This window comes from Cinclus cinclus, chromosome 8 (genome assembly GCF_963662255.1).
Source record: "Cinclus cinclus chromosome 8, bCinCin1.1, whole genome shotgun sequence".
NCBI lineage: Eukaryota > Metazoa > Chordata > Aves > Passeriformes > Cinclidae > Cinclus > Cinclus cinclus.
Window position 1 is genome coordinate 867,613 of NC_085053.1, and position 24,084 is coordinate 891,696.

General features: G+C 50.8%; 2 protein-coding genes across 2 annotated transcripts in view; one reads left to right on the forward strand and one right to left on the reverse strand.

Annotated features, from left to right (window-relative positions):
- PACS2 (phosphofurin acidic cluster sorting protein 2) overlaps positions 1–11,748 on the reverse strand; it is a 73,851-nt gene extending 62,103 nt beyond the window's left edge. Inside the window, exon 1 of the mRNA XM_062497244.1 lies at positions 11,621–11,748. Within this exon, the coding sequence (XP_062353228.1) occupies positions 11,621–11,748 (128 nt within the window). The remainder of the gene's footprint in view (positions 1–11,620) is intronic.
- A 286-nt stretch (positions 11,749–12,034) lies between these two features.
- On the forward strand, positions 12,035–19,790 carry SEC22B (SEC22 homolog B, vesicle trafficking protein). Its single transcript, XM_062497239.1, has 5 exons — positions 12,035–12,172; positions 12,417–12,526; positions 15,793–15,953; positions 16,284–16,430; positions 17,772–19,790. Exons 1-5 carry the CDS (start codon positions 12,098–12,100, stop codon positions 17,924–17,926), a joined length of 648 nt encoding a protein of 215 aa, XP_062353223.1. The 5' UTR covers positions 12,035–12,097; the 3' UTR covers positions 17,927–19,790.
- Positions 19,791–24,084: the final 4,294 nt, after the last annotated feature.

The window sequence follows — 24,084 nt, forward strand, 5'->3', positions numbered from 1 at the left end:
AAGAAAAACTCAGAGCAGACCCTGCAAACTTGTAAACCAGCAGGCAGACGGAAGTGGGAGGAGGGTAGGATTAGGAGTGCTATAGATTTATGATAAGTGATGCTCTAACAATAGCTTTCTTTTAAGAAGGAAACTCTTCCTGCTCTAGTTAATCTACTTAGCCTGCCCATACATTTCTGCACTGAGGAAGGACTGCATACAGGACAGGCAAGTCAAACTACCCACTTTAAAACTCAAAAAATACCTACCCAGTAACATGGACCATGGCAGAGGGGAAAGAAAGAGTTGCTCCCCTCAGCAGCTGTTCAGGTGACCTGTTCCAGCCTTTACATGGGCAAGATGTCCCAGGAAGGTCTTTTTCAGCCATGTTTTCCATTTTCATAATTCCTCCCCACCCTGAAAGGTCATGCAGATGAAAACATCAATTTAACTAATGCCAGATGGAAGACAAGTTAAGCCATATGAATCTTTGCTGATTATATAATTACCTTCATTTCTTGCAGAAACATGGCCATGCTTACAGTCACTGGCAGATTATTTTGTACATAAACAAACATTTCTAGGCTGTTTGTACTTTAAAGAAATTAAGTCCACATGGTTTTGACCAACGGCTTGATTACCACGTGGCACATGGATGAAAAAAACAAGACTGAATTTGAAAATGCACCAGGAAAGTTGCAGACACCCATCTTCCCCAAGAGCCCAAAAATAATACTTTTTTAATGGGCTCATCAACTCACGGTTATAGATTTACTGGATAGAAACTTAAGATGATTTGCACTCAGTGTGAAATGCACCGGATTATTTTCTGCAGACCTCAAGGTCATTTAATTTACCTCTAATGAGCCCCAGCCCATCAGCGAGGAAAAGAGCACTGAAACGTTCAGGCTCATTTGCTCCTGAGCCAGAGCAGGATGGCAATGGGCAGTGTCAACAACAAACACACCAGAACCTCCACAGGTGATTTAGGCAAAATCTACAGGGAAATTTCATGTACCAGTAAGGACTGCACTGAGGAACCGCTACAGAGGCAGTTTTGTGAGTCTGACTATAAAGCCACAAGCAATTCAAGATCCAGTGCACTGATGCTGATTCTTGAATGGAGCTGGTTGTGTTTGTAGGTGTCCCATTAGAATGTTTAAATTTGCATAAGAATCAGTGTGAAAGATTCAGTTACATCCCCAGCAATCTCCAGTAGCTTTGGTTACACTGTCAAATACTCAAGTTTAGAAAGTGTCTATGTGGCAATCTCACTGCAAAGAGCCCTTCTTCCCACCAGAGCCAAAAAGAAGGGAAAGTCCAGCTCCACTCCAAGCATCTATTCATCCTGACCCACTCTGCAGCTCTGACAACACCAGCCCAGAGCTGGAGAACACACACAAGCCTTTGGACCACCCAGGGTTTATGGCACAGAGCTAAAATACCAGCCTCTAAACAAGGGGCTGGATTTCTCCTCCCCTAGTCATTGAAAGTCACTTCCTTGGCCCGAAGAGAAGCTCCACTGAGCTAGAAATGTGGTGCAGTGCTAGGTTAAGGGAGTTATCTGCTCCATCCTCACCTGCAGACTCTACCTGCACAACCATCATGCAAAGCACAGCAGAGAACTGACCCATCTCCTCTCCTCTGCCCCCCAGAAACCTCCACCCCGATGATCCACTTCACCATGTGAACTCTCTAATGCTTGCACTGGCACAAGGTGGTGGCAACCAGCAGCCAAAGTAGCTAGTCTACAAAAAGCCACCAGACACAGCAGCTTCAGAGGAGCAGGTAAAGCCACCTCTAACCTTTACCTGGATGGTGTCAGGACAGTACAACAGCTCTGCACACATCTGAGAGAGCTCTGCAGCGAGCCAGCTGCTGGAGCCTTGCTGTAACTAGCAGGAGAGGTAAATGCTTGTGTCTGACACCCCCAGACCTGCACTGTGCAGATGGACAGCAGGAAGACAGCCCTGATGCTGGCTGCCCACAGCTGGGAGATAGGCACTGCAACTTCTCTGCTGAGAACAGCAAGGCCCCTGTCTCTGCTGCACTCTGTGATCACACGGCTGAGACATCACTGAAATCAGGACAAACACCACAAGCTGAAGTAAAGACTGCACATGTAAAATCTGGAAGTTTGCAGGGCTGTACTGAGATTGCACTCCATAATACAGACACCCATTTTCAGCACAGCCCCTTCAGAGGCAATCAAATCAAGCTCTGGCACAGCCTCCAGCCGAAGTGTGCAATCCCTGAAGAAACTCAAGACTGAGTGACCTCAAACGATCCTGCTATATTTGTAAAATCCTGTGTGAGGAGATGTCCTTCAACAACCCCATGACTTTCACAGAAGCTACACCACCAGACCAGCTCCCTAAAAGAGAAAGGAATCCATGTCTCCAGCACAGAAAATGGGGTTGCTTTCTGAAGACCTAGGCCCACAGTCCCAAAGCCAAACACATCCAAAGAGAAAGCTGTGCCTCCAGCTGGTCCAACAGAACCTTGCGAGCTGCTCACTGACATTTCAAGCTGGTACAAAGCTCCCCAGAATCTCACTGCTGTGATTTCAGGATGTACTGCAGAACTGCTAAGTGGGCAGCAAATTCTCTGCAGTAGAAAGAAGGCTGTGCTCCTCCATGGCTGGCATGCAGCAGCTGCCAGGACAACTATGAAATATGGTGGAGCACCAGCTGGAAAAAGTAATGTACCAAATGGAAGGGAAGGCTGCAAATGGCCTCAGACATCCTCATGGTGAAATTGCACCCTTACATAAATTAATAGGAGACCACACTGCTGAGTGAAAGGCCACCTTGTCCACATGACTGTGTGTTCCCACTTCTGATCCAAGACACCTGCTCACGGGGCTTTTTTTGTTTGGTTGGTTTTTTGCAGGTGGGCTGAGCGCTGCAAACTGCTTCTCATTCCCAAAGCAGCAGAATGTCCCTGCAAGTCCCTTTGACAGAACACCCTGGGCAAGCATCTGCAAGAAAGGGAACTGCAGTGGCATGAAAATCCTGCACAAGCTCTTCCATGACAAGTCGCTGCCAAGCTAGGATGTCATGGCTTTAAGGAGAGCAACCAGCAGAGCAGTGTGCTCCGAAGGTGCAGGCACGAACGCTGCACCGCAGCCCCGCAGCTGTTCCCTCTGGCTCACAAGGACAAGCCACAGGAGCATGCCACCAGCCTGGTGACCCAGGGGACACACAGCTGGGGCTCTCAACAGACAATTTCCCAGTGCCACCCGGCGTGGAGGGAGCCAGGACACGTACGGCAGCGCTGCAGGATGTGGAAGGCACGGTACCCACGTTAATCACGCTCCCAGGGCAGGCTGTCCTCTCAGCAGAAAGGGAAGACACATTATATGGACTATATATAGATAAGGCTTCCTAAGAATCTCCCCATGTGGGTTATTCTCTGCTCTATATCCAGATCTGGCCTACTGCCTGTTGGGAAACACGCCCCAGACAAGCCCATGGACAAGCTGCAGCTTGTTTTGGCCTTAAATGAGAGCCCTGCTCTAGAAACCCCTAAAACACAGGCCAGGACCACCTTATGAGCTCCATGGTTTGCCCATGTCTCCATTTACAGCCTCCCCTGTGTCTCCCTGCAGAGGTGAAGATGCCTTCAGAAATCTCTCTTCTCCTGCACAGGATATTTACTTACCAGCAGTGAAGAGAACCTCCAAGCCCTTGCATAGTAATGGCTTTGCAGAAAAATAAAAAGAGCAAGAAAAGATTTTGACCAATTGAACTCAACAGAGCAAAGGGATCTGATAAAAGCAGACAGTGTCTTTTTCAGAAGATTTTAAACAGCAAAATAAAGTGCTTTGTTGAGCAGTGAACATGTTCCACTTCACCCTGCACACACAAGCATACCCTTCATGCCCTGTTCCTCCACAGCCTCCCACCTTCAAACATCCGCCTCTCTCTAGCGACACACACTAAAAATAAAAATAAAAAAAAGTCATCCTGGATCACCAGGTTTGTTCTTTTTTTTTCTCCTCTTTAGAACAAAACCAACTACCTCCCTGAGGTCCAGAAGGACCCGCAAGCTATATAGGTTTTGGTTAAACACCAGCAATCCCCCTTGGCTATTTCTTTTCACTTTCCTTCTACAGGCTCCAGAGCACCTGACTGCCAAAAAGGCAAACAAGCAGGAGAGGGGAGTGGGCTTATCATTAGACCTAAACCAGAGCTTGGGGAGGGAGGTCCCACATGTTAGAGCACTGGGGGAAAAGTGGCTAAACTGCCATTTCCCAGCAACAGCAAAGGGATCACATTTATTTGATTGTTTGGATGGGCCACAGCAAGAAACAGGACATGTTCATGAAAAGCTTGCAGTGCCCAGGTGCTGCTCCCTGCCCAAATGACACACTCCATCCTTGGGGCATTTCCCAGCCCATTGAACACTGCTGAGACACACAGTTAACTCTCCAAACCAGTACGAAGGCTATGCATGAGGAGCACACTTCACATGACATCAAAGCTGGTATTTTATTCTAATCCACCTGCTTGCAGGAGAACAAACGCTATTTTCCTTGACAACTCTTCTGAAATCAGATCTGAGCAACCATGCACATTTCAAACCCTTCTGAAACATCATTAAATCAAACATTGTACTTTCAGTGCAAAAACTCCCAGGAACGCCAGAGCAGCTCAGGCAGTGACTTCCATAAAGCACACAAGCCCCAGGTTGTGTACTGCACCCAAAACACAGGTGCTGCCACTCATACCCCAAGCCAGGTGAACACCTGAACACTGTCTGGCCTGCACACCCTCAGCTTTGGTTTATACATACATCAAGAAAATTCACAGGCTACAAAAGCTCCTCTCAGTTTCACTTTTGCTGTGTACTTTAAAAATCCGACTGCTTTCCCACTGGAGCAGGGGAAGCATTTGAGCTCCTGATCAAAAAATAGTTATTGCCCTGCAAGTAAGTGTGCTGGAAGGCAGCCTGGCAGCTGCTAGACGAGAAGAACACCTCAAAAGAAAGGCACAGCTTGTGACAAGTGACACAGGCACAGAAAGCTCTGGGGGAAAGGCTGAAGCGGTTCTAGAGGAGGAAACTTGTTCCAGACTCCAGCACACAACACCTGTCTTCCCAAACAAAAGGAGCTCGTCTCTTCCTCACCTGGAGACCCTCCACTATAGTTGCACCAACCCCAGACAGGGTCTACACGTGTGGTTTTTTTAGGGATCCCTTCTCCAGGAATCCCAGCTGCAGCAAGCAGAGCATGCCCATCAGAGCTCTCCAGGCAATTCATTCTTTTAAACAAATGAGCGATTAGCAAGGATCCACTCTCTCCTCATGAAGCTGGCTGCATGCCCTGCAAGCCCTCCACATCACTGTACAGTATCATAATCCAATTAAACCTCACCATAAGAGAAGCTTCACGCTATCACATTCAATTAGCCAGTTAAGCCTCTTATCATCTGCACATTGGGATCCATCCGGGCCCCAAACTCCTCCAGAACTGACTGGGCATCCTTCTGCCAGGCAAGGACACACAGATGTCACATCTGGAGCAGCAGGAGGAGGATCACACAGCTTAGGAAATCCATACTGCTGGCTCACATGGAGGTAGAAACACAGGAAAAATAAAGCAGAGTGAGCAGTTCCTGCCCACTCACAGTTATGTGCTGAGGTGACTTGCTCCCCCTTATTCTTCTGCCCCCCGACTTCCCAAGGAAATGGGACAATTCTGAAGGAGCTTAAGAGGCCCAGAGGAATTTCAATGCAAAGGCAAAGGCTAGTAGAGGACCTGGCAACACAGCGTCGTCTGGCAGCCAGCCACCAATTCCATAGGAAATACCCTCCCTAGAAGGTCACCATAATGGTGGCAAAATTTGGCCCAAAAGAATTGGAAAAAGCTGCCAAGATGTGACACAAATCAAGCCAGTGAGCAGGCCAGCTTCCTGCGTGAGGCCAAAACACGGAGCACTCTTGGAAAAAAGAAAGATTAAGGGTTGCAAGGAACATAATGGCCTCTTGTAACAGCTGAGTTGTTGCTTTTCTTTTCTTGGCAGAAAAGAGGGATGTTTTGTTGCTGGTTGATTAATCTATTATGCAAATCATTTTATAGCTAATTTGATACAGCCACAGAAATTGTCCGCTTGCTCAGAACTGATGAAAGGTGGAGCATCAATGGCTCCATTCAACAAGAGTTTCTATTTCCTGGACAAGCAGCTGTAGGGTCACCTCCTGCCACGCAGGGCCAGACCTGCCAGGGGGACACGAGGGCAAGATCCTCTGGGCATCCTCACTTGGTGGAAGGCAGGGAAAGAGGACTTTCAAAAGAGCAGCCCACTCCTTCCACTCCCACCATCCTCCATGCACTGGGCATGCACAAAACATCCACCTGAAAACCGCATAAAATCCCATCCAGAGACTTGGGCTTTGAGATTTTAAGATCTGTTTCGGAGCTGTTCTTGACATGCACAAGCTTCATCTTGAAAAATGACTCCAAATAGGTCTCACTGGAACTCTGTCTCCAACAAATCACTCAACCTCTGGACAGAACACTTCCACTGAATAATACAAACATCCAAATTACATTCAGCAGGATCATACAAAGTGATAGGATTTACATGGGGAACACTGACAGATCACTGGGATCTCTTCCCCAAAGACTGAAGAGAAATAGGATGCTCTAGCTCCAAGAAGAAGGGGTGGTTCTGGCCACTGCACTTAACTCCAAGCACTTTATCTCCATTGCTCAGTTGTGGATGTTTTGCCTCACACATCTCACACATTCAGCATCACCAGCGATATTTTTAAAGCCTGTCCTGTGCCCTCATTTGTATTCAATTTCCTTCCGAGGTAAAATGTTAGGCATTTCATGCTATTCAAACAAAGTCAAAACAAAGCCTCCAAATAAGCACTTCTGAAACATACCTAGTCATCTGAGTAATTAGACATTTTCCTAGTTCCAAATGTACTGAGAATCTATCCTCAGCTCCCAATGAATGTGCCAGCAGTTATCCTAACCAGGAAGAGTCCCCTTCTAAATGTTGGCATACCCACAGAATAGAAGGTAAAGATACATTCAAACCAACATCTCTCCCTACCTGAATTAATCAATGTTTTTAATTACATAGCATCACCTGATCATAATTATTACTATAAAAAGCTGTTCACCTCTCTCTGATAGGATGCACAGCTGCCATTGCTTAAGTCAGGTCAGAACATGCTCTCACAGGCCTAGAGAAGTTCCCATTCCCAGTGCAATGCATCCTTCCCACCAAAGGGCAAAGTGTCCCAGTCTGAGTGAAATTGTGGCAAATCCTCATGGGGAAGAGTCAGCTGTGGACTTCACACAGGTCACAAGCCCCTCAACACTCTACTAGCACAGGGAATTACCAGGTAGGGGTGCAAACCTACAGATTGCTGGAGTGGCTCTATGCCTCAGCAGTCCTCCCTGCATCCCTCCTGCCACACATCTGTGGTGCTGTCACCGCCATGTGCTCACAGAGCCCTCTGCAACTCATGAGCCCACAGGAAGCAGACAGCCAGATAGGTCAGTGGAAGAAGATGGGAGCTGGCAGACAGAGGAGCTCACAGCCTGGGGCAGGAGCACACACTGTTAGAATCCACTCAGCAGCCTGAATCCGAAATCTCAGCCCCATCAATTTCCACTGCCCCTGGGGATGTCCGTACCAGGGCTGCTGTGAATGCCTGAGTGCTGCACGGCCACACCACAGCACTGAGTAGTCACAGCCCTGCACCCCCAGCCTCCTGCGAGCCCAAGAGATGTGTGTGGAGCCCCTTTGCATTTCCTCACCCAGCAGGCAAGCTACAGAGGTGAGCCAGCACATGAAATGCTCAGGCAGTGCCCACTCAACAACCCCAGACCTCCAGCACTGCCTTTCCACTGGTCTGCTCCACAGACTTCTTCCTTCATATCCCCCCAGGGACACTGGATCACACCTTCTCCACATCCAGTATGGTCTCAATCCACTTCACAGTTCAAAGCTTAGCAGCAACTTTTACAAGTTTGTGACAATTAAGGCAGTAATGAAACAAAACCTACCCCGAATGGGAAGAGTAGCTATTACTGCCTTCTCTTGCTTCAGCACACCCTTTCAACCAAACCTTCCCACCCACCAAGACCATTCTTCCTCTGGACAACCTCCACATGGTGCCATCTCTTCATGAGACTACTCCAACATGGGACACTACTGCATCCTGCCATTCGCACCCACAGATTCATCAAAAGAATGGAAAGTTAAAAAAAAAAAAAAAACAGAGCAATTCTTCCTTCCACTCTCACAGTGTGAAGAAAATGGGAGGAAAAAGGTGCTGCTACCTCTTTTTGCTTGCCAAGAAGATCACTCTCAGTGTTTACAGGTGGTAGGGAGAACTTTATGTAACGTAGCCCTCCTCAAAGGAAAGTCTTTCAGTGCACAGGAGAAAGAAACAGCACGAGAAGGTACGCATCTCTTCCTTCTGGATACGCCCAGATAGTGAGACATTTTGAGTCACATTTCTGGGATGACTAAAACAAAGTCATTCTTTTCTCCTACATTTCAGAAAACACTATGGTCAAACCTCTCAGGAGCTACATGTGCTGAAGAACAAATCATAAAATCACTTCTGCAGATGGCAGAGGAGCAAGAGAAGCCAGAACAAATGCAAAACACCACTTCACCTCATGTTTCACACTAAGCACACAACTGCAGAACAGCACCATGACTCCTCACTGCTATTCTTCCTTAAGTTTAGACCCAGCCTCCTCACACAAGGAAACTCCATGGATGTACCAAGGCAGCCTTCCAGATTTTGCTGACACCCCACCCAAGCTGAATGGACTTTCAGTAAATCACCCACAAGAGTGTGTTAAAGAGCAGTGCTCTCAAGATCTCCCTCTCACAGCCCAGCTTCCAGGGAAGCTCACACACATCCCTCCACCTCAACACTCACCCACACAGCTCAGAGAGGTGCAGGCACAGACTACTGCTTCCACCCAGCCCCTCCTGCTCCAGGTCATGGTAGGAAAAACACCTCAGAAACGGGGCAAGATTTACTGGACCGAAAAGAAAAGGGAAGGAAGCAACATTCCCTCCCCAAACGCATGCTCCTCTTTGCAAATCTTCTGACTTTATGCCAAGTTCAAATCTCTTCTCCGCTTGGAAAGCCTGTCCTGCCAACAGAAACCCAGAAGGGAACTGATGAAAATCTCAAAAGAGACCAAGGCAGCTCCACAGTGCTTGACCACACTCCAAGGCCCACTCTGCTCCACATCTGCCTCTCACATTCCCATAGATATTTGCTGGGACAACAAGCTCACTTGGGATATGGTTTCCCACGCAGAAGATTTCATTCTAATGTCTCTTGCTTTAAGATAAAAGAATTTTAAGTGTCATGGTGCCATAGTAAAAACCATTACAGTACGAACTTAAAAGGCAGAGGCAGTGGCAAAACTTAAAGGTTTTCAAACTCCTGCTTTCTCTGACACAAAGGTCTGTTGCAAAGCCTGTAATGAAATGCAAAGCATGTTGATCAATGATTAAAACAGCAGCACTGACTGCTGCAGAACTTGCTGTTTGCCCAGCACACACCTCACCATGCCACAGGACCAACAATCCCTGCAGAACCTGCAACCTCATTTGCTCCTGACCTCAGTTTGGGTTAACAAAACCCACCTGGCACCCAGAGTTACACCTGCAGCCTGTGCCCAGCCCATGGGGGCACTCCACATCTGTGGGAAGACAGGCTCATAGATCTGCAGCAGCTGGAAAGCAGCTCATCCCCCTGGCTCCAGGGAAAAAAGGCACCCAGGAAGAGCAAGCAAAGGTAATAGCAACAGCAGGGCTGAGAGCAGAGGGACCCACCTCCACACACAAACTCCCTCAACCAAAAGCCTTGTTCCTACCAGGTCCCAAATGCCCCAGTTCTTCCATCAATGCCTCAGGGCAGGTAATCTGAGCACTTTCATCATCCCTTGCTTCACAGCTTGCTCCAGCAGTTCCAGACTTTCCCCTTGAAACCCCAGGTCTGCCCCACCTGCCCAGATATCCACAAGTGCTCTGCACTCCCCACGTTCCTCCAGGCACCTCAACCAGCTGCCCACCACAATTCCAGCACCCAGGACTCATCCTTGTGCTCCCCACATCAAGGCAGGGTCAGTGTCCTTACACTGTATTTTCTGGTCATCTACAGATTTGCAAACAAGCTGGCTATGTTGTGAGCTCGTTTGCAGATCTGCAAGTATCAGCATAAATGATAATGCAGAACAAAAAGTCCTTGACAGTGTCGGACATTTGGGCTGTTATTTGTTTAACAGCCACTGTTACAAGGTTGGATGGGATTAAAACCCTCCTGCCTTCCTGTAGTAAAGGGTACGGTGGAGAGAATTGTTTTCAGAGCAGTGCTACAAGACACCCCCGTGCCCTCTGCACAGCAGGGACAATGACAATCACATTGAAATCACAGAGTGCTTTGGGTTGGAAGGGACTTTAAAGATCATTTAAGTCCTCCCTGCGAGGAGTAGGGACGTCTTCTCATCTAGCATAAAAATGAAAAAGCACCAACTACTCCTGCAGCTATTCCCATCCAACTTCCACAGCAAAGAGACTCCTTGAGGAGAGGCACATTCCCCCGGGTGCCCGACCACTTGCCAAGATCCCCCGTTGCAGAAAAGAAAGAGACATGAGCTGAAAAAGTTGCTGCCCAGGGCGCTGCTAGCACCGATAAACTGCTATAAACTAAGATTACCTGCAATTGCAGGACTCGGGTTTGCTTCTACCCCTCTATCTCCCCGCTCACGACGTCAGATCGCTACAGGCAGTGTTGATGCCGGGATAGTTACTCGTCCCTGCAATACAGGGGCATGGCCACCACGTCCAACCTGCTATCTGGATGGCGCAGAAGACACAGGGATTTGGGGGGGGGTTTGTAAAGCTTGCAGAGCTTTACGTTCCTGCCAGGTCAGCCTGATGATTCTGCTCCCTTGCTGCTGGCTCGCTATGTCCTCGTTTAAAGCAAAACAACAAAAAACAAAGCAAAAGAGAGAGAAAGAGAAGCGCTTCAAAGATTTGCCTGCGGCACCTTTAAATCCTCGTAGGCATTCTGTTCTGAGCTAGGCTTGAGGAGTGCAAAATTTATAAAAACTAAGAGGAATGCCTGCCATGCAGGCTAAAACCAGCGCAGGCAGGGACCACGGCGGCGTGTTTACACACGGCAGAGGCGGAGAAACACACGAGACGGGGAGAGGGCGAGAAACCATCGCCGGAGAAAGAAAGGGATAAGCACCCCGAGAGGGATGCGCACCCCGAGCCCATCCCTGCCGGGCATTCCCCGGGGAGAGAGAGACGTCGTGAACACGGCACCCCCGGGGCACGGATGGCGGGGCTCGGGGCATTGCCGCCAGCACAGCCCAAGCTGGGGGCTTGGGGGGACGCCCCCTGTGAAGGTGACTCCAGCACAGCTGGCACACACGGCAGCGGCCCCCCACCCTTTGTAGGGTGGGCAGTCCCTGCACCTCAAAACCCACCGAAGGGACGGACGGGAGGAGCCGTGCCCGTCACTGCGGTAGCGGCGAGGGGCGCCGCGATGGCGAGGAGCAGCGCACAGGTGATGGGGAAGTGGCCGCGAACCCGGGAAGGAAAGGGGGTGCGGTCCGCGCCCTCGCCCGCCCAGTTACCTGGGGACGCAGCTGGGGCTGGAGCCGTCGATCTCCCAGGTGGCGAAGAGGTTCATAGGCACGGGCCGCCCCAGGGCCCCGGTGCCGCCGGGGAAGCTGAGGCGGCTCCGCTCGGCCGCCGCCGCCATGGCTGTGCCCGCCGCCCTGGCGCGCGCCCACCGCGCCGGGCCGCCACCGCCCCGCCCGCGGGGGGCGCGTCACGGGGCGTGGTCACGGGGGGAGGGGGTAATAGGCGTGGTTTGTTATGTGGGGCGCGGTTTGGATGGGGCGGTGCCTCGAGGGGCGCGGTCACGTTGAGCGTGTGGGCGTGGCCGTGAGAAGGGGCAGCGAGTGCTCTAAGGGGTGTGGCCTCGCCCTACCCGGGCCCGGGCGGAAGTGTGGCCGGCGCGGGCGCCACGCACCGGAAGCGGCGGGGGCAACTTCCGGGCGGCTCCGTGGCAGACAGGCGAACAGGGAGGCAGGGCGGCGGGCGCGACCATGGTGCTGCTGACGATGATTGCCCGTGTAGCGGACGGGCTCCTCCTCGCCGCCTCCATGCAAGAGGACGAGCAGGTGGGGCGCGGGTGGGGAGGGGCCGGTGTGTCGGTGAGGAGCGGGCGGGGGGCGACCCGCCGGGAGCCGCGCAGTCCCTTCTCACAGAAGCGTGGTTCTGGCACAAGCGTTTTCGTCGCGGTGGTGGCGCTGGGAGGGCAGAGCCAGCCGGTGCTGTCGGGCTGGTCCCGGCAGTCCCGAAGCGGCCCGGTGTGTCTCCGGTACCGCCGCAGCAGCCCGTTCTTCTCCCTCCCTGCCTCCTTAGTCAGGCCGCGACCTGCAGCAGTACCAGACCCAGGCGAAGCAGCTCTTCCGCAAGCTGAACGAGCAGTCCCCGACGAGATGCACTCTGGAGGCAAAAGCTATGGCTTTCCAGTGAGTACCGGGAGGGATGGGGGGGATACCGGTTTCTCTGCCGTGGAAATGGGCGAGGCCTCGTTAAAACCGGGGTTGCCTGGGAGAGCTCCCTGTCAGCCCTGCTGGAAAGGGGCAGCGTGTGAGTTGTCACTGCTCGGTACAGGTGTTTGGCACTCGGTTTTCATCCAGGTTCATAGTTCCGCCTTTGCTGCAGACAGTACAGGTTCAGTTCCCTTTCTGTTTTTTTGTTTGTTTGCACTCTCTGTTATGCCCTCAGTGAGTCTTCTGGGCTCCTGTGTCTTGTCTTTAAAGAGATCTGTCCTTGTAAAGTCAGTGTGGCAGTGCCATAGTGAGCTCCTCCTGCACGGGATTGTCCTCTCTGTGCCCTGTGAGAGCTGAGCTTTTCATACATTAAAAGCACAACGAGCATCTCTGAATATTTCTATTATTGTTGTCTTAATATCTGACAGACTTATTTCTCTCATCCAGTAATTTTTTTATTGCTAGCTTTGTTGGGCATGTTTAATTAATTTCTTAAACAGTTTGGGGATGCTTTTCTTGAGGTTGTCTTACATATGCTAAATGTGACAAGATTTTTTTAAAAATCTTTTCTCTGGGCCCCTGGTTGCCTTTGATAGAGAGTTACAATTGTCAAAGGATTGGCCTGGCCATCCTTATCTCCTGTTGGATTTGGATGTTGTTGCCAGAGTTAAGTGCTGAGTGCTGCTCTTTTTGCTTTTTCTACAAGTTAAATCTTCATAGAATTTAAAAACTCCCTCGTTTCTGGATGTCTCCTTGGCCCAGCATGGGTGTAGCTCTGCCTGGCAGTGAAGCCTTGGGAATGAGCCTGTGTAGATCCCAGTAAATCCCTTCTTGTGTCACTTCCGTGATGCAAGCAGAGCGGTGTCTGGGAAGGTGGCAGTGCTTTCCCAGGAAATCAAAGCCTCTTAGTGGTGGCTGTAACGACACCATGACGAGGAGGGAGGGCTTGGCAGGCCTGTTTTGCCATCTGCCTCAAAGGAACAGCCAGGTTACCTGGCTGGCAGACAGGCAGGGACAGGAGTGTTCCTCCTTCTGGGTTGGGTTAGTCCCTGGATAGGTTTTGCTGGCCACTGACAGCTGCTGCTGCAGAGCACTTGCTTCTGCCTCCTTTGAGGTGGGACATTAGAGCAGGACCTGTGTGGAAAGAACACTTTCAGGTCAGAAACTTTCCTCTGTGGGAAGGGGAGGTGATGGGGGAATTTGAGTTTTAGTCAAAAATAATGCTGACCAATGGCCACGCTGCTCATTAACGTAGCACACCAATCTCTTCCGGCCAGATCAGAGCTCTGACTGCTGAGGGCAGCACAAAGCAGGACACAGTATTTTGTAGAGGGAGTTAGCAGCATGGCCAAGGGTATTGCTGAACTTGCTGAGGTAGAGGTGAACTTCATCAGCTTCATCAGTTCAAAGCAGAGCTGAGCCTTACTGAAGCCTGACGTTTAAATTGTGAGTGCTCAGGGGATTTCTGTGAAATGCTGTGCCCAGGTTTCAGATGCAAAAGCTGTGTCACCACCCCCCCCCCCCCCAGCAGCAGCACTGAGGGCTGTGCAGGTACACTGACAGTGCCTGCTGTGCTGCCAGTGAGCAAGTGACCTTTGGCTGATGAATGGCTGAAGTGACTCTTACCTGCCATTTAAAAGCAACCCTTGGCCTATGGCCACTATTACCAGGATAAAGCTTTTCTCTCTCAAAATGTGCTACATGATTACAAGAAACCTGCTGGCTGCACACTATGCAGAGTTAACAGTGGCAAATGGCCATGTCTACCCCTTGTGTGAGGACATGCTGTGCCAAAGCTTGGAGGTACACACAAAGTACAAAACTGAGAGGCCCAGCTGTGCAGGAACTCTGCTCTGAGGTTGACAAAACTGTCTGAATCTGGGGCATAGTGAGGCGAGCTCACTCTCTGTGGTGCTGACAGACCAACTTTAAATTCAACACACTGAATCTCACACCGGTGAGAAGCAAGTTGGAAATGCAGCTGAAGAGCTCCAGGCAGGACCAGCTGGCCCAGGCAGAGATAAACAGGCCTGTGCTGATGGGCTATGTTCCTCAGAGTACTCTCACCTGCAGGGTGCTGCCCCAGCAGTGCTGTCATAATTCCCTTCTAACATTGATTCTCCTCATTTCAAATGATCTGCTCAAGTCTTGCTTGTCGTGGTAATGGCTAAATCAAGCTCTGGGTGATGATCTATAGCAACCCAAATGTGGCAAGCAGGTCTCCAGGGGTAAGGAAAGAATAGAGGCTTGATGATGTAGTGTAGGATTAGCCTGGACACTAATGCAGTCCAAGCTGAGGAACAAAAAGAGGAGCAAGGTCCACAGGCACATGGGGGCATGCTATGGAATGGATTATGGCTGCTGGAGTTTCTTGCTTCTGGTTTGGGTAAATCAGTTGTTGATTGAAGGCTACCAGGGTTCACACACAGGCCATGTAGAGGCAGGAGAAATGGATACTCCTGAGCCCAGGAACAAGGTGAGGATGGCCAATTTAAAGGACATGTCCCTGCTGGGGTATCTGGAAAAACAATGGGGGGGAAGTTGTTTTGTAAGCCTGATGTGTCTATTAACAAAATTTTAAGCTGCTTATTTTAGTACAGTGCCCTCAGGACTGGATCATTTCTTTAATACACTGCTAATCTTTATGCTAACCAGACTAATGCTTAATGGCATTATGCAGAAAGTCGAAGGTAGCCTAAAAGTAGCATTCACACTTCACCCTTTAGAATAAAAATAAGCATTCAGAAGTGTTTACAGGGCTGTTTACTATCTACACCTCCTTGGTTTTGACGTAGCCTTTATTTTTGTATCAGCTTAAGCAAGGAGGAAACTGCTGCCAGTTAGAGGACTGTTGGCCACCTTCCCCTCTACTCTGCTAGCAGACTTTCTTGTGCTCCTCTCCTCCTGGCTGCAGGGTGTTCTCTCTTTTATACTCCAAAATTACAACTGTTTTGTTGCTGGTATTTTGTTAAGCTAATGGTATTCACAGGCCAGCTTTTGTTCAACTGAAGTCAAAGCCCAAGACTGTTGGCATGGGCATAGGGTCTGACGCTACAAGAAAATTTATTTTGGCTAAAGAAAAGATAAGACATTGCTTTGCAGAAAGGTTTACACTCGATCCAGACACAGAAAACTAGAAGTTCTTGTATCCAGTTCCTCATAGGAATAAATGCATGCAGGGTGGTGTTTGACAGGATAGGTTCAAAATTGATTGATGTATGCTCTGTCTACCATTCTTTCAGCTACATCATTGAGAAAGGAGTGTGTTACCTGGTCCTGTGTGAAGCTGGATTCCCCAAGAAACTGGCCTTTGCATACCTGGAAGACTTGTACTCAGAGTTTGATGAGCAGCATGGCAAGAAGGTTCCGACAGTCTCCAGGCCCTATTCCTTCATTGAATTTGGTGAGGTCCCTCTCCCTGTGGCCAGTCAGTAAACTTCTTGCTGGGAGGGAGCAGCTGCCACAGGATTCTCTGCAGCTTGTCCTATGGAATTGACAGCTCAAATTCTTCTTGGTACAAGAGACAAGGGTGTTCTGAGCAGGAGAATAGAGAAGTGGTAGGGAAATGGCACATGTCCTTAGATTCAGATTTCTTGCTTTTAGTCTCTTGGCCACACTCTGGTGAATATTTGCATGTAGTCTTCTGGCTGTTTCAGCAGTGCTCCCACTCCTCCTGCAGCCAGGCTGTTCTGTGCTAGGTGGGACTGCCCCTGACATCCCTGTCTCCTTCCAGACACCTACATCCAGAAAACCAAGAAGCTCTACATCGATAGCCGGGCAAGGAGGAACCTGGGCTCCATCAACACAGAGCTGCAAGATGTGCAGAGGATTATGGTGGCCAATATTGAGGAGGTGTTACAGCGAGGAGAGGCCCTGTCAGGTACTGAAAGTGGCCAGTGTTTGGCACGCTGTTCTGTCTCCTCAAGCAGTTGGGTGGGCAATCCTGGAGGGAACGGCTTGACCCTCCTGAGAAAAGCAGTGAACCCTGTCACTTCTTATCATCTTTTTGTCAGAGTGGGGTTTAAATGAGTGAGATGGTACTTTTTGTTCAGACTCAGATGTTTATTAGTTCTTATATATGTCACAAATCCCGAGTTCTACAGCACTTCAAGCTAACCAAACTAAAAAATAGAGCCCTATCTCTCTCTCTCTATAAGGCCTTTTAAGGATAAACTGTCCAATTTAGAAATGCCACCTAAATTATTTTTACTTTTAACCCAATCACCAACCACCCATGGCCCACAATGTGGTCTTTTTTACCCAATCATACAGTACCACCCAAGCCCATGAAGGACTAGTCTCTGCCTTAAAACCTCCATCTTGCTTTATATATATTGCTATATTCTAAAACCATAAAAAGCTTTCCACCATGTGATATTACACATTTCTATTTGAACTACACACCCATAATCCCAGTTTTGCCATTCAATTTTGGAAGCCTTCTTGTTGCCTGGAAAGGCTGACTTGGAACAGAGACTAGACAGAGTAAAAGATGTAAAAGGGGTATTTATTGAAAGGATACACTTTGGGTGGTGTAAGAGTCTGGCTGGGGTTACACTTAAATTAAATCTAGGATTGATTCTGGTTATGAGTTTTTACAGTTTAAGTTTTGGTTTATTTATATATTTGGGTTAATTATTTAACCACAGTCTCACGTTATGAAGTCTCAGCCCCCTGGCTTGCCCCCTTTCCCTCGCCATTGTTTCTGCTTTTGGGTACCAATTGTCCTTCTTTCTCTAGCTAGAAAGGAATTGTTTTGTCACTACCCTGTGAAGAGAACTTACTGATGCCTAATAGGAAATTTCACAATTACAGACTAAGCAGCAGAGAATCTGAAAAATATAAAAGCTAAAACCAAAGGCTTCATTTTCCACAGCCTCGGGTCAAATACAGTGTTCTCCTGGGGGTCAGTGCCTGTCAGCACAGAAAGTCTAAAATTTGCAGTGACCAGGGTTCCAACAAACCCAGTGGGTGGATCAGCTGTATTCTGAAGCACCTGGCTGAGGTGCTGGTGCTTCTGTGGCGACAGAGCAGCACCTCAGCAGCTCTGCTGGCTCTCATCCCAGCAGGACAAACCCTGGAGCACTGCAGGGAGGCACAAGCCACACTGGCGTGTGAAACCACTGCGCTTCCACGTGCACCAGAGAAACTCCTACACTTCATGTCGCATTTTGGGGACCTTTCAGTGAATCCTAACTCCTCTCCCCTTTGCCTTGAACAGCTCTTGATTCAAAGGCCAACAACTTGTCCAGTTTGTCCAAGAAGTATCGCCAGGACGCCAAGTACCTGAACATGCGTTCCACGTACGCCAAGCTGGCGGCCGTGGCTGTGTTCTTCATCATGCTCATTGTCTACGTGAGGTTCTGGTGGCTGTGAGCTGGCCCAGCCATGGAAGAGGGAAAGCCAGCGGCCTGGCAGGTGGATGTGTGCAGGACACTGCTCATGGGGGATGTGCATTAGAATCCACACAGACCATCAGCTTCGCAGCAGTGTCCTGGAGTTGTTGTGTGACACCTGGCTGCTGCATCTCTTAGTGGAACCTAATGATAGGTGTAAAGGTTTGTTGACTGCAGGCTTTTCCTCTGAGGCAGTTTGCACTGGGATACTTCAGAGTATGGCCTCCCAAGGTTCTTCCCCCTCCTGGGGCACTCTGGGAACAGTCAATCAGTGCTGTTTAGCATAATCATATTGTACATCCTCCTGTTGAATGGCTCTAGTGGCAACTGGACTCTAATGAACATTCCTTGTGTTGGTAGCGTTTGCTTTTTTAGAATGTGGGTCTGCAGTTGTTTTTCTTTCTTTCCTTTCCAAGACCTCCTCCATTTGAAGGCAGATATTTCACAGTACATAAAAGAGCTTTCACCTCTGTCATAATACCTGTTGAGTGTTCTGTCTCTGACATCCTGACTTGTTACACTTTCAATTGCTTTAGGAAGAAATGGATGTTAAACTATGCCTTAAAATACATTCTGTCCAGTACTAGGAGGAGCAGTGGGAGGCTTCTATGTTAACTGGTTCCTGCAAAATTAAACTCCAGGTTTCTAAGTGTCCACTTTCCCTCTCCTGACAGCTGCGTGTGACAGTATGTTTCCACGTGAGCAGGGTGTGTAATTTAATGCTGTTGGAATGGGCACAGTTCCGTGCAAACTATGTCAGCACTCTCTGTTTTTCCCTTCTAGCTGCAGATTTATTACATTATTTCTTTCCTTTTTATAACTGTGCTTTCCTTCCAAAATGTGTCAAAACTGCCAGCAAATCATCTGTGGGATCCTTGTTTTCTTTCTCCCTCTTTCCCTCATCCAAAACAACCAAAACTCTGAATGTTGTTGTGAAGAAAAGGCAGTGTTTCTTCAAAGAACACTTTACATGAAGGATTAGGATAACTTTAAAACAGTGGAATCCTTTAGAAACACCACCTCTTTTACCCATGGTCACCTTCTCCCTACCTCACTTGGGAAGTTGAAACTATAGGTGAAGAAAAACTCATTATGGGGCAATAGTATAGAGCTTCTTCTTTCTTAAGGGCCAATCTCTGTATCACCAGTGTAATGTGATTTTTTTTTTTTAATAATTTTTGGTCCATTGGTCCAGAATAACATTTTACCAGTCAGATTTTGGTTTTATTAAAAGAAAAAGAATTAAAAAAAAAAGGAGAGAGTGAAAAAAAGAAGCCCCACAGCTCAGGCACTCCGCTGCACTCAAGTGTCTGCCACTTGGTAGAGGAAGTAGGTGGTGTCACAGAAGGAAGTGTCAGGACTTCCCAGCACCTTTTACAAGCACATAACCTTATTCTGGATGTATAAACTGTGACCTGGAAGTGTTTCCTGTGACTGGGTGGGAAACACAGCTGTTGTCCTGTCTGGGAATGCTCCCCAACTTGGCACCTTGTTGGACTGGCAGAATGCAGTCAGCACTTGTTCACCGACAAACTCAGCAAATCTGAGCTGCCATATAGTCTAAAGTAATACGGTTTCTGCATGATGCCTCTAAGTGTTACTTTGTAGGTTGCTTTATTATAATTATTACCATTAAGTCCTTTTAAGTGGTGTCCCTACCAGGTGGATGTCCCAGTGATGTATGTGTGTAATGTGGGTGCTGGAAGGTCTCACCATTCAGAGCCTGCCTGTCCGTGGATTGTTGTGATTGAGGGGGTGATGATTCTGCAGCACGGGGCAGCTCGGGGAGCAGCTGCCTCCTGCACCCCCAGGGCCAGCAGTGAAATAAATGCTTCTGGAAAATCCCCTCCGTGGCATGGAGTGTCCTGTGTCTTGTTCCTGTGACCTACTTCCTTCCAGGGCTGCAAGAGGGTGAAGACCCCATAGATGGAGCCTTTTGGAGGCAGAATTATTTTAAAGACCTGTTCCTGACCATTTTCTGCTGGAGAAGCTGTACTTTGGTTATAGCAGGGCTCTCTCCCTGTTGGCACATCTCAGCCTGTGGGCAGGCAGCCTTCTTGGCAGAATTCTGCAGGGGCAGAGTTTTATGGGGGACATAAAACGGGGAAGTTTTGTGGCCATGTTGTTCATAGGGGGCGAGGAGAAGCAGCACAAACTGGGGGTGAGTGGGGTGTGTATCCCCCAGGGGCTGCAGCACTGTGAGCAGGGCACAGAGCTGCCGGGGCTGCTTGCCTGGAGGGAAGACCAGGAGTCCTCTCCCACAGGCCAGCGTGGGACTCCAGGAGCAGCTTAGGAGCGTTTTCCTCGCTGCTCAAAACATGTGCCTGGAAGAGGGGAGGGGTGGGTAGGGTTTGCTTTGCTGGGGTCTCCGCTCCTCCTGAGCAGCCGGGTATGAGCTCAGCCCTTGGCCGGCTGCTCGGGCACAGGGGAGGAGAAGCCACTGCCCTTTTCTCCGTGTGCTCCGTGACGGAGCAGGGAGGGTCCCGCGGCAGTAGGGGCTCCCTGCCGGGGTGTGCGGAGATCACAGCTCTGCTGGCCCGTGTCCGGTCCCTGCTGGCCCGGGGTCTCGGTGCTGGCAGTGGCCCCGGGGCTCAGCCTGCAGATGGCAGTGCCTGCGCGGGGCTGGGGCACGCTGCGGGCACAAAGGGGGCTCCTACTCAGGGCACCCCCGGCTCCTTGCCATGTCCTGGCCTCCCCAAAGAGCCGCAGCCTCCCCGTGAAGCCGGGGATGTGCCTGCCGGGGCCCCCGGAGCAGGCTGCGCCGCCTGGCTTCATCCCAGCGTGCGGCCGGGATGCTGCGGCTGGCACGGATGGAGACACTTCCCGCAGGGCCTTTCCCTGTCACCTTCTACCCAGCACCATTTCCATTTCTGCTTCTGAGGTTCCCCCCTGCTTCCAGAGGCTCTGGAACAGCCTTTGCCCGCTGGGCATTGCCCCAGTTCCTGCAGCTGGCCCCCTCAGCCTGGCAAAGGTTTTGCCCCACGTCGGGCACACGTGGGGAGCAGTGCAAGCTCCTGGCAGCTCTGTAGCACCTGAGCCCCTGCTCGGGTGGGTTAGAGAGCTGAGCTGAGCTCTCCCTTCTCTCACAGCCTGCCTGTTGCCACTGGGAAAATTTTGACACGGTGTACAGGCAGAGTGCAGAAAAAAGATGATGGTGCAGGGTGTATTGGGAGCTGCTCTGCTCATCGTGTGAGCACAGAGGTGAAAAGCTGCCAGTTTTGGCTGCTGACACTCCTCGGCTCAGGTCTGGGCACCCCTGGGTGTCACCCACAGAGCCAGGGGTGCTTTTGGGGACAGTGCCTGCTGCAGGGAGCAGGGGCTGTGTACCAGGGACATGGCTGTGTTCCCCATTGCCCACGGGGTGGTTTACACCTCTGGGCACACCGGGTTTGGGTGACAGAGGTTTCCTTCCAGGGTGAAGCAGCAAGAGCAGGCAGGCAGAGCTGGTTCCCAGATGCTGCCAAACCTGCCATGGGTGGGGCACGGCAATGTGGAGAGGAAGAGTGCAGCAGGATAGCAAAAGCTGGCTGGATGCTCCAGACACTGTGTCAAATATAAACCAGATCTCACCTGGCGCAGGCTTTGGCTGCTCTCTGCACGGGCCCCACTCTCGGAGCAGGAGGGTTTTGGTTTCTGTGTTGACTTGGTCACCAGCTGCTTCCTCTGCTTTGAAGCACTTCCTCACACTTGCAAACTCTTCTTTTGAGTAGGTTTTGAGGAAGATCCAATTCCAGCATTTTTTTCCTCCAGGACCCCAGGGCAGTCTGGTCACAGATGGTTTCTGGAAGCTGTTTTGCCATAGGTGAATGTCCCAGTACTATGGAGGGTTGTACCTACAGCACCTGCCCAGAGCACCCAATGCCAGAGCTTGGACAGCAATGGCCAGGACAGCAGGGTTTGAAGTTCAGCATTTGAACACCGTACTCCTTGTTCTCCTTCCCAGTGTGGCCAGTGTGAAGCTGCCGCAGCTCTGGAGGGCTTTGAATGCCCCCAGGGCCAGGGAGGGATGTCCCACAGAGCCAGGCTGAGGGGCTCGGGAGGTCCCCTCTGCCCCTCACGCTTGGCTGGGTTGCCTCAATGTGACCTTCTGGAAAGGAGGATGTCGATTTTCTGCCACCCGAAAATACAGGCTTTTTTGAGGGTGGGGTGCTGGGCTGGCAGCTGGCCAGGGACAGCTGACTGTGGGACCAGCCCTCCTCCTGTGGCCTGAGTCAGCGCCACATCCTGCCCCAGAGCACCCCTGAGCTGAGCTGTGCCGTGCCACCTCCCCTGTCCCCGTGCAGGGGACAGCTCTGCGGGTCCTGAGCGCTCGGCAAGCCCCAGGGCAGGACTTGGGTCACCCGCCTTGCCCCTGACCCGCTCCCCACTCTGTCCGTGTTGGTCACCCCAGACCTGAGCTCTTTGAGGGTAGGGTCTCTGAACATCCTGCACTGGGGAGAGGTGGGGTTTGACTTTTCCTGCACAGCCTCTGCCCAGATGTGTTCCTGTCTCTGCTTTCTCAGGAGCAGCCACACCACCTTCCCTTCCCTTCCCTTCCCTTCCCTTCCCTTCCCTTCCCTTCCCTTCCCTTCCCTTCCCTTCCCTTCCCTTCCCTTCCCTTCCCTTCCCTTCCCTTCCCTTCCCTTCCCTTCCCTTCCCTTCCCTTCCCTTCCCTTCCCTTCCCTTCCCTCCCCTCCCCTCCCCTCCCCTCCCCTCCCCTCCCCTCCCCTCCCCTCCCCTTCCCCCCAGACTTGTGCACCATTTGGGTGCCCTGCAGGGCTGCCCCGGGGGTTGCCCACAGCTCTGAGCCTTGCAGGGCGTCACACGGCTGCTCCCAGCTGGCTGCATTCATGTCTGAGCTCACAAAGCCGCCGCAGGGGACAAAGCAGAAGTTGGGGAATCCCTGCTCCCCAACCCACCCCTACTGGACCCTGCCACAGAGCTCACTCCTGGCTGCATGCAGCAGCCCAGTGCGATTTTGAGTCGTGGCACAGAAAACCCCTTGTGGCTGAGCCCCAGCTCTCTGAAGAGAGATGATAAACCTGTTTCCTCTGTCACTACCTTTTCTCCTTTTTGTCTTTTCCTTCCCTCTTCACCCCCGCAGCCCTGCGGGTGCCCTCTGGTCACCCCAGCACCCCCTGATTTCCTGGCACGCTGCCCATACTCCCTCTGCAAACGGGATTCCCCAGGCCCACCGTGGCACAGAACCCCGAACAAAAGTGCACCCTCCCTGTCGGCCACAACCGCCCCCCCCCCCCCCCCAAGATTGGTAACAGGGACAGGATTTGCATAGAAGAGCAGAACAAAATGTGCTTGCTGGAGCTGCAGTGACCCCAGATGCGATGCGCTGGGACCTGCGTGGGTCCCTAGTCCCTATGGTGCCCGAGCCTGGAGACCCCGAGGTGTGTGTGGCTCTCAGAACCTTCCATGGAGTTTCCCGAAGAAGGGGACCTGATGACTGTGGCGAGCAGCTGCCCTTTCCTTGAGCCATCCCACTGTGCCAGCCGTCATTACAGCGCTGGCTGTGACCCAGAAGGTGACCGCAAACCTGCGGATTCTTGTTCCATTGCATGCCCAGAGCCGGGGGCATTTCGGGAGCTTAGTGGCCACTCTGTAGGTCAGACCAACTCTGGTAAATGCTGCGCAACTCCGTCTGCGATTTAAATCCTCCGGGGGCTGCTGAGAGCAGGCAGCTGCGGGTAAGGCAGAGGGTACAAATTCCCCTGGCGATTAAAGTCGCAGCGGCGGAACAGTGCATTCCTGGAGGGCTTGATGCGGGAATGCCTTTGCATTTCTCTGGTTCTTTTTAAGACGAGGCTGGCTGGCAGGTAAGGTAATCGTGGCATAAGCCAAGTCATGTGGATGCTAAGAGTTTGCAGATGAGCCACAGGACAAGCTATTTGCAGCACAGGCGCAAGGCTGCCAGCCCTGAGGATTTTCTTGAAAGCCTCTCTCCCTCCTGCTTTTCTTAAACCTCTTGGCTGCTGACATCTTGTAACAATCAAATACCCTCAGCTCCCATTTTAACGGAGCTCCAGCTTTTTGGATCACAAAAGAGAAAGCTGGGACATATGACTCAAGCATGTTTATCCTAAGGACTCCCAGAACAGGGGCAGGTTATCTAGGATAAAGGCAACGTTTATCTGGGATAACACATAG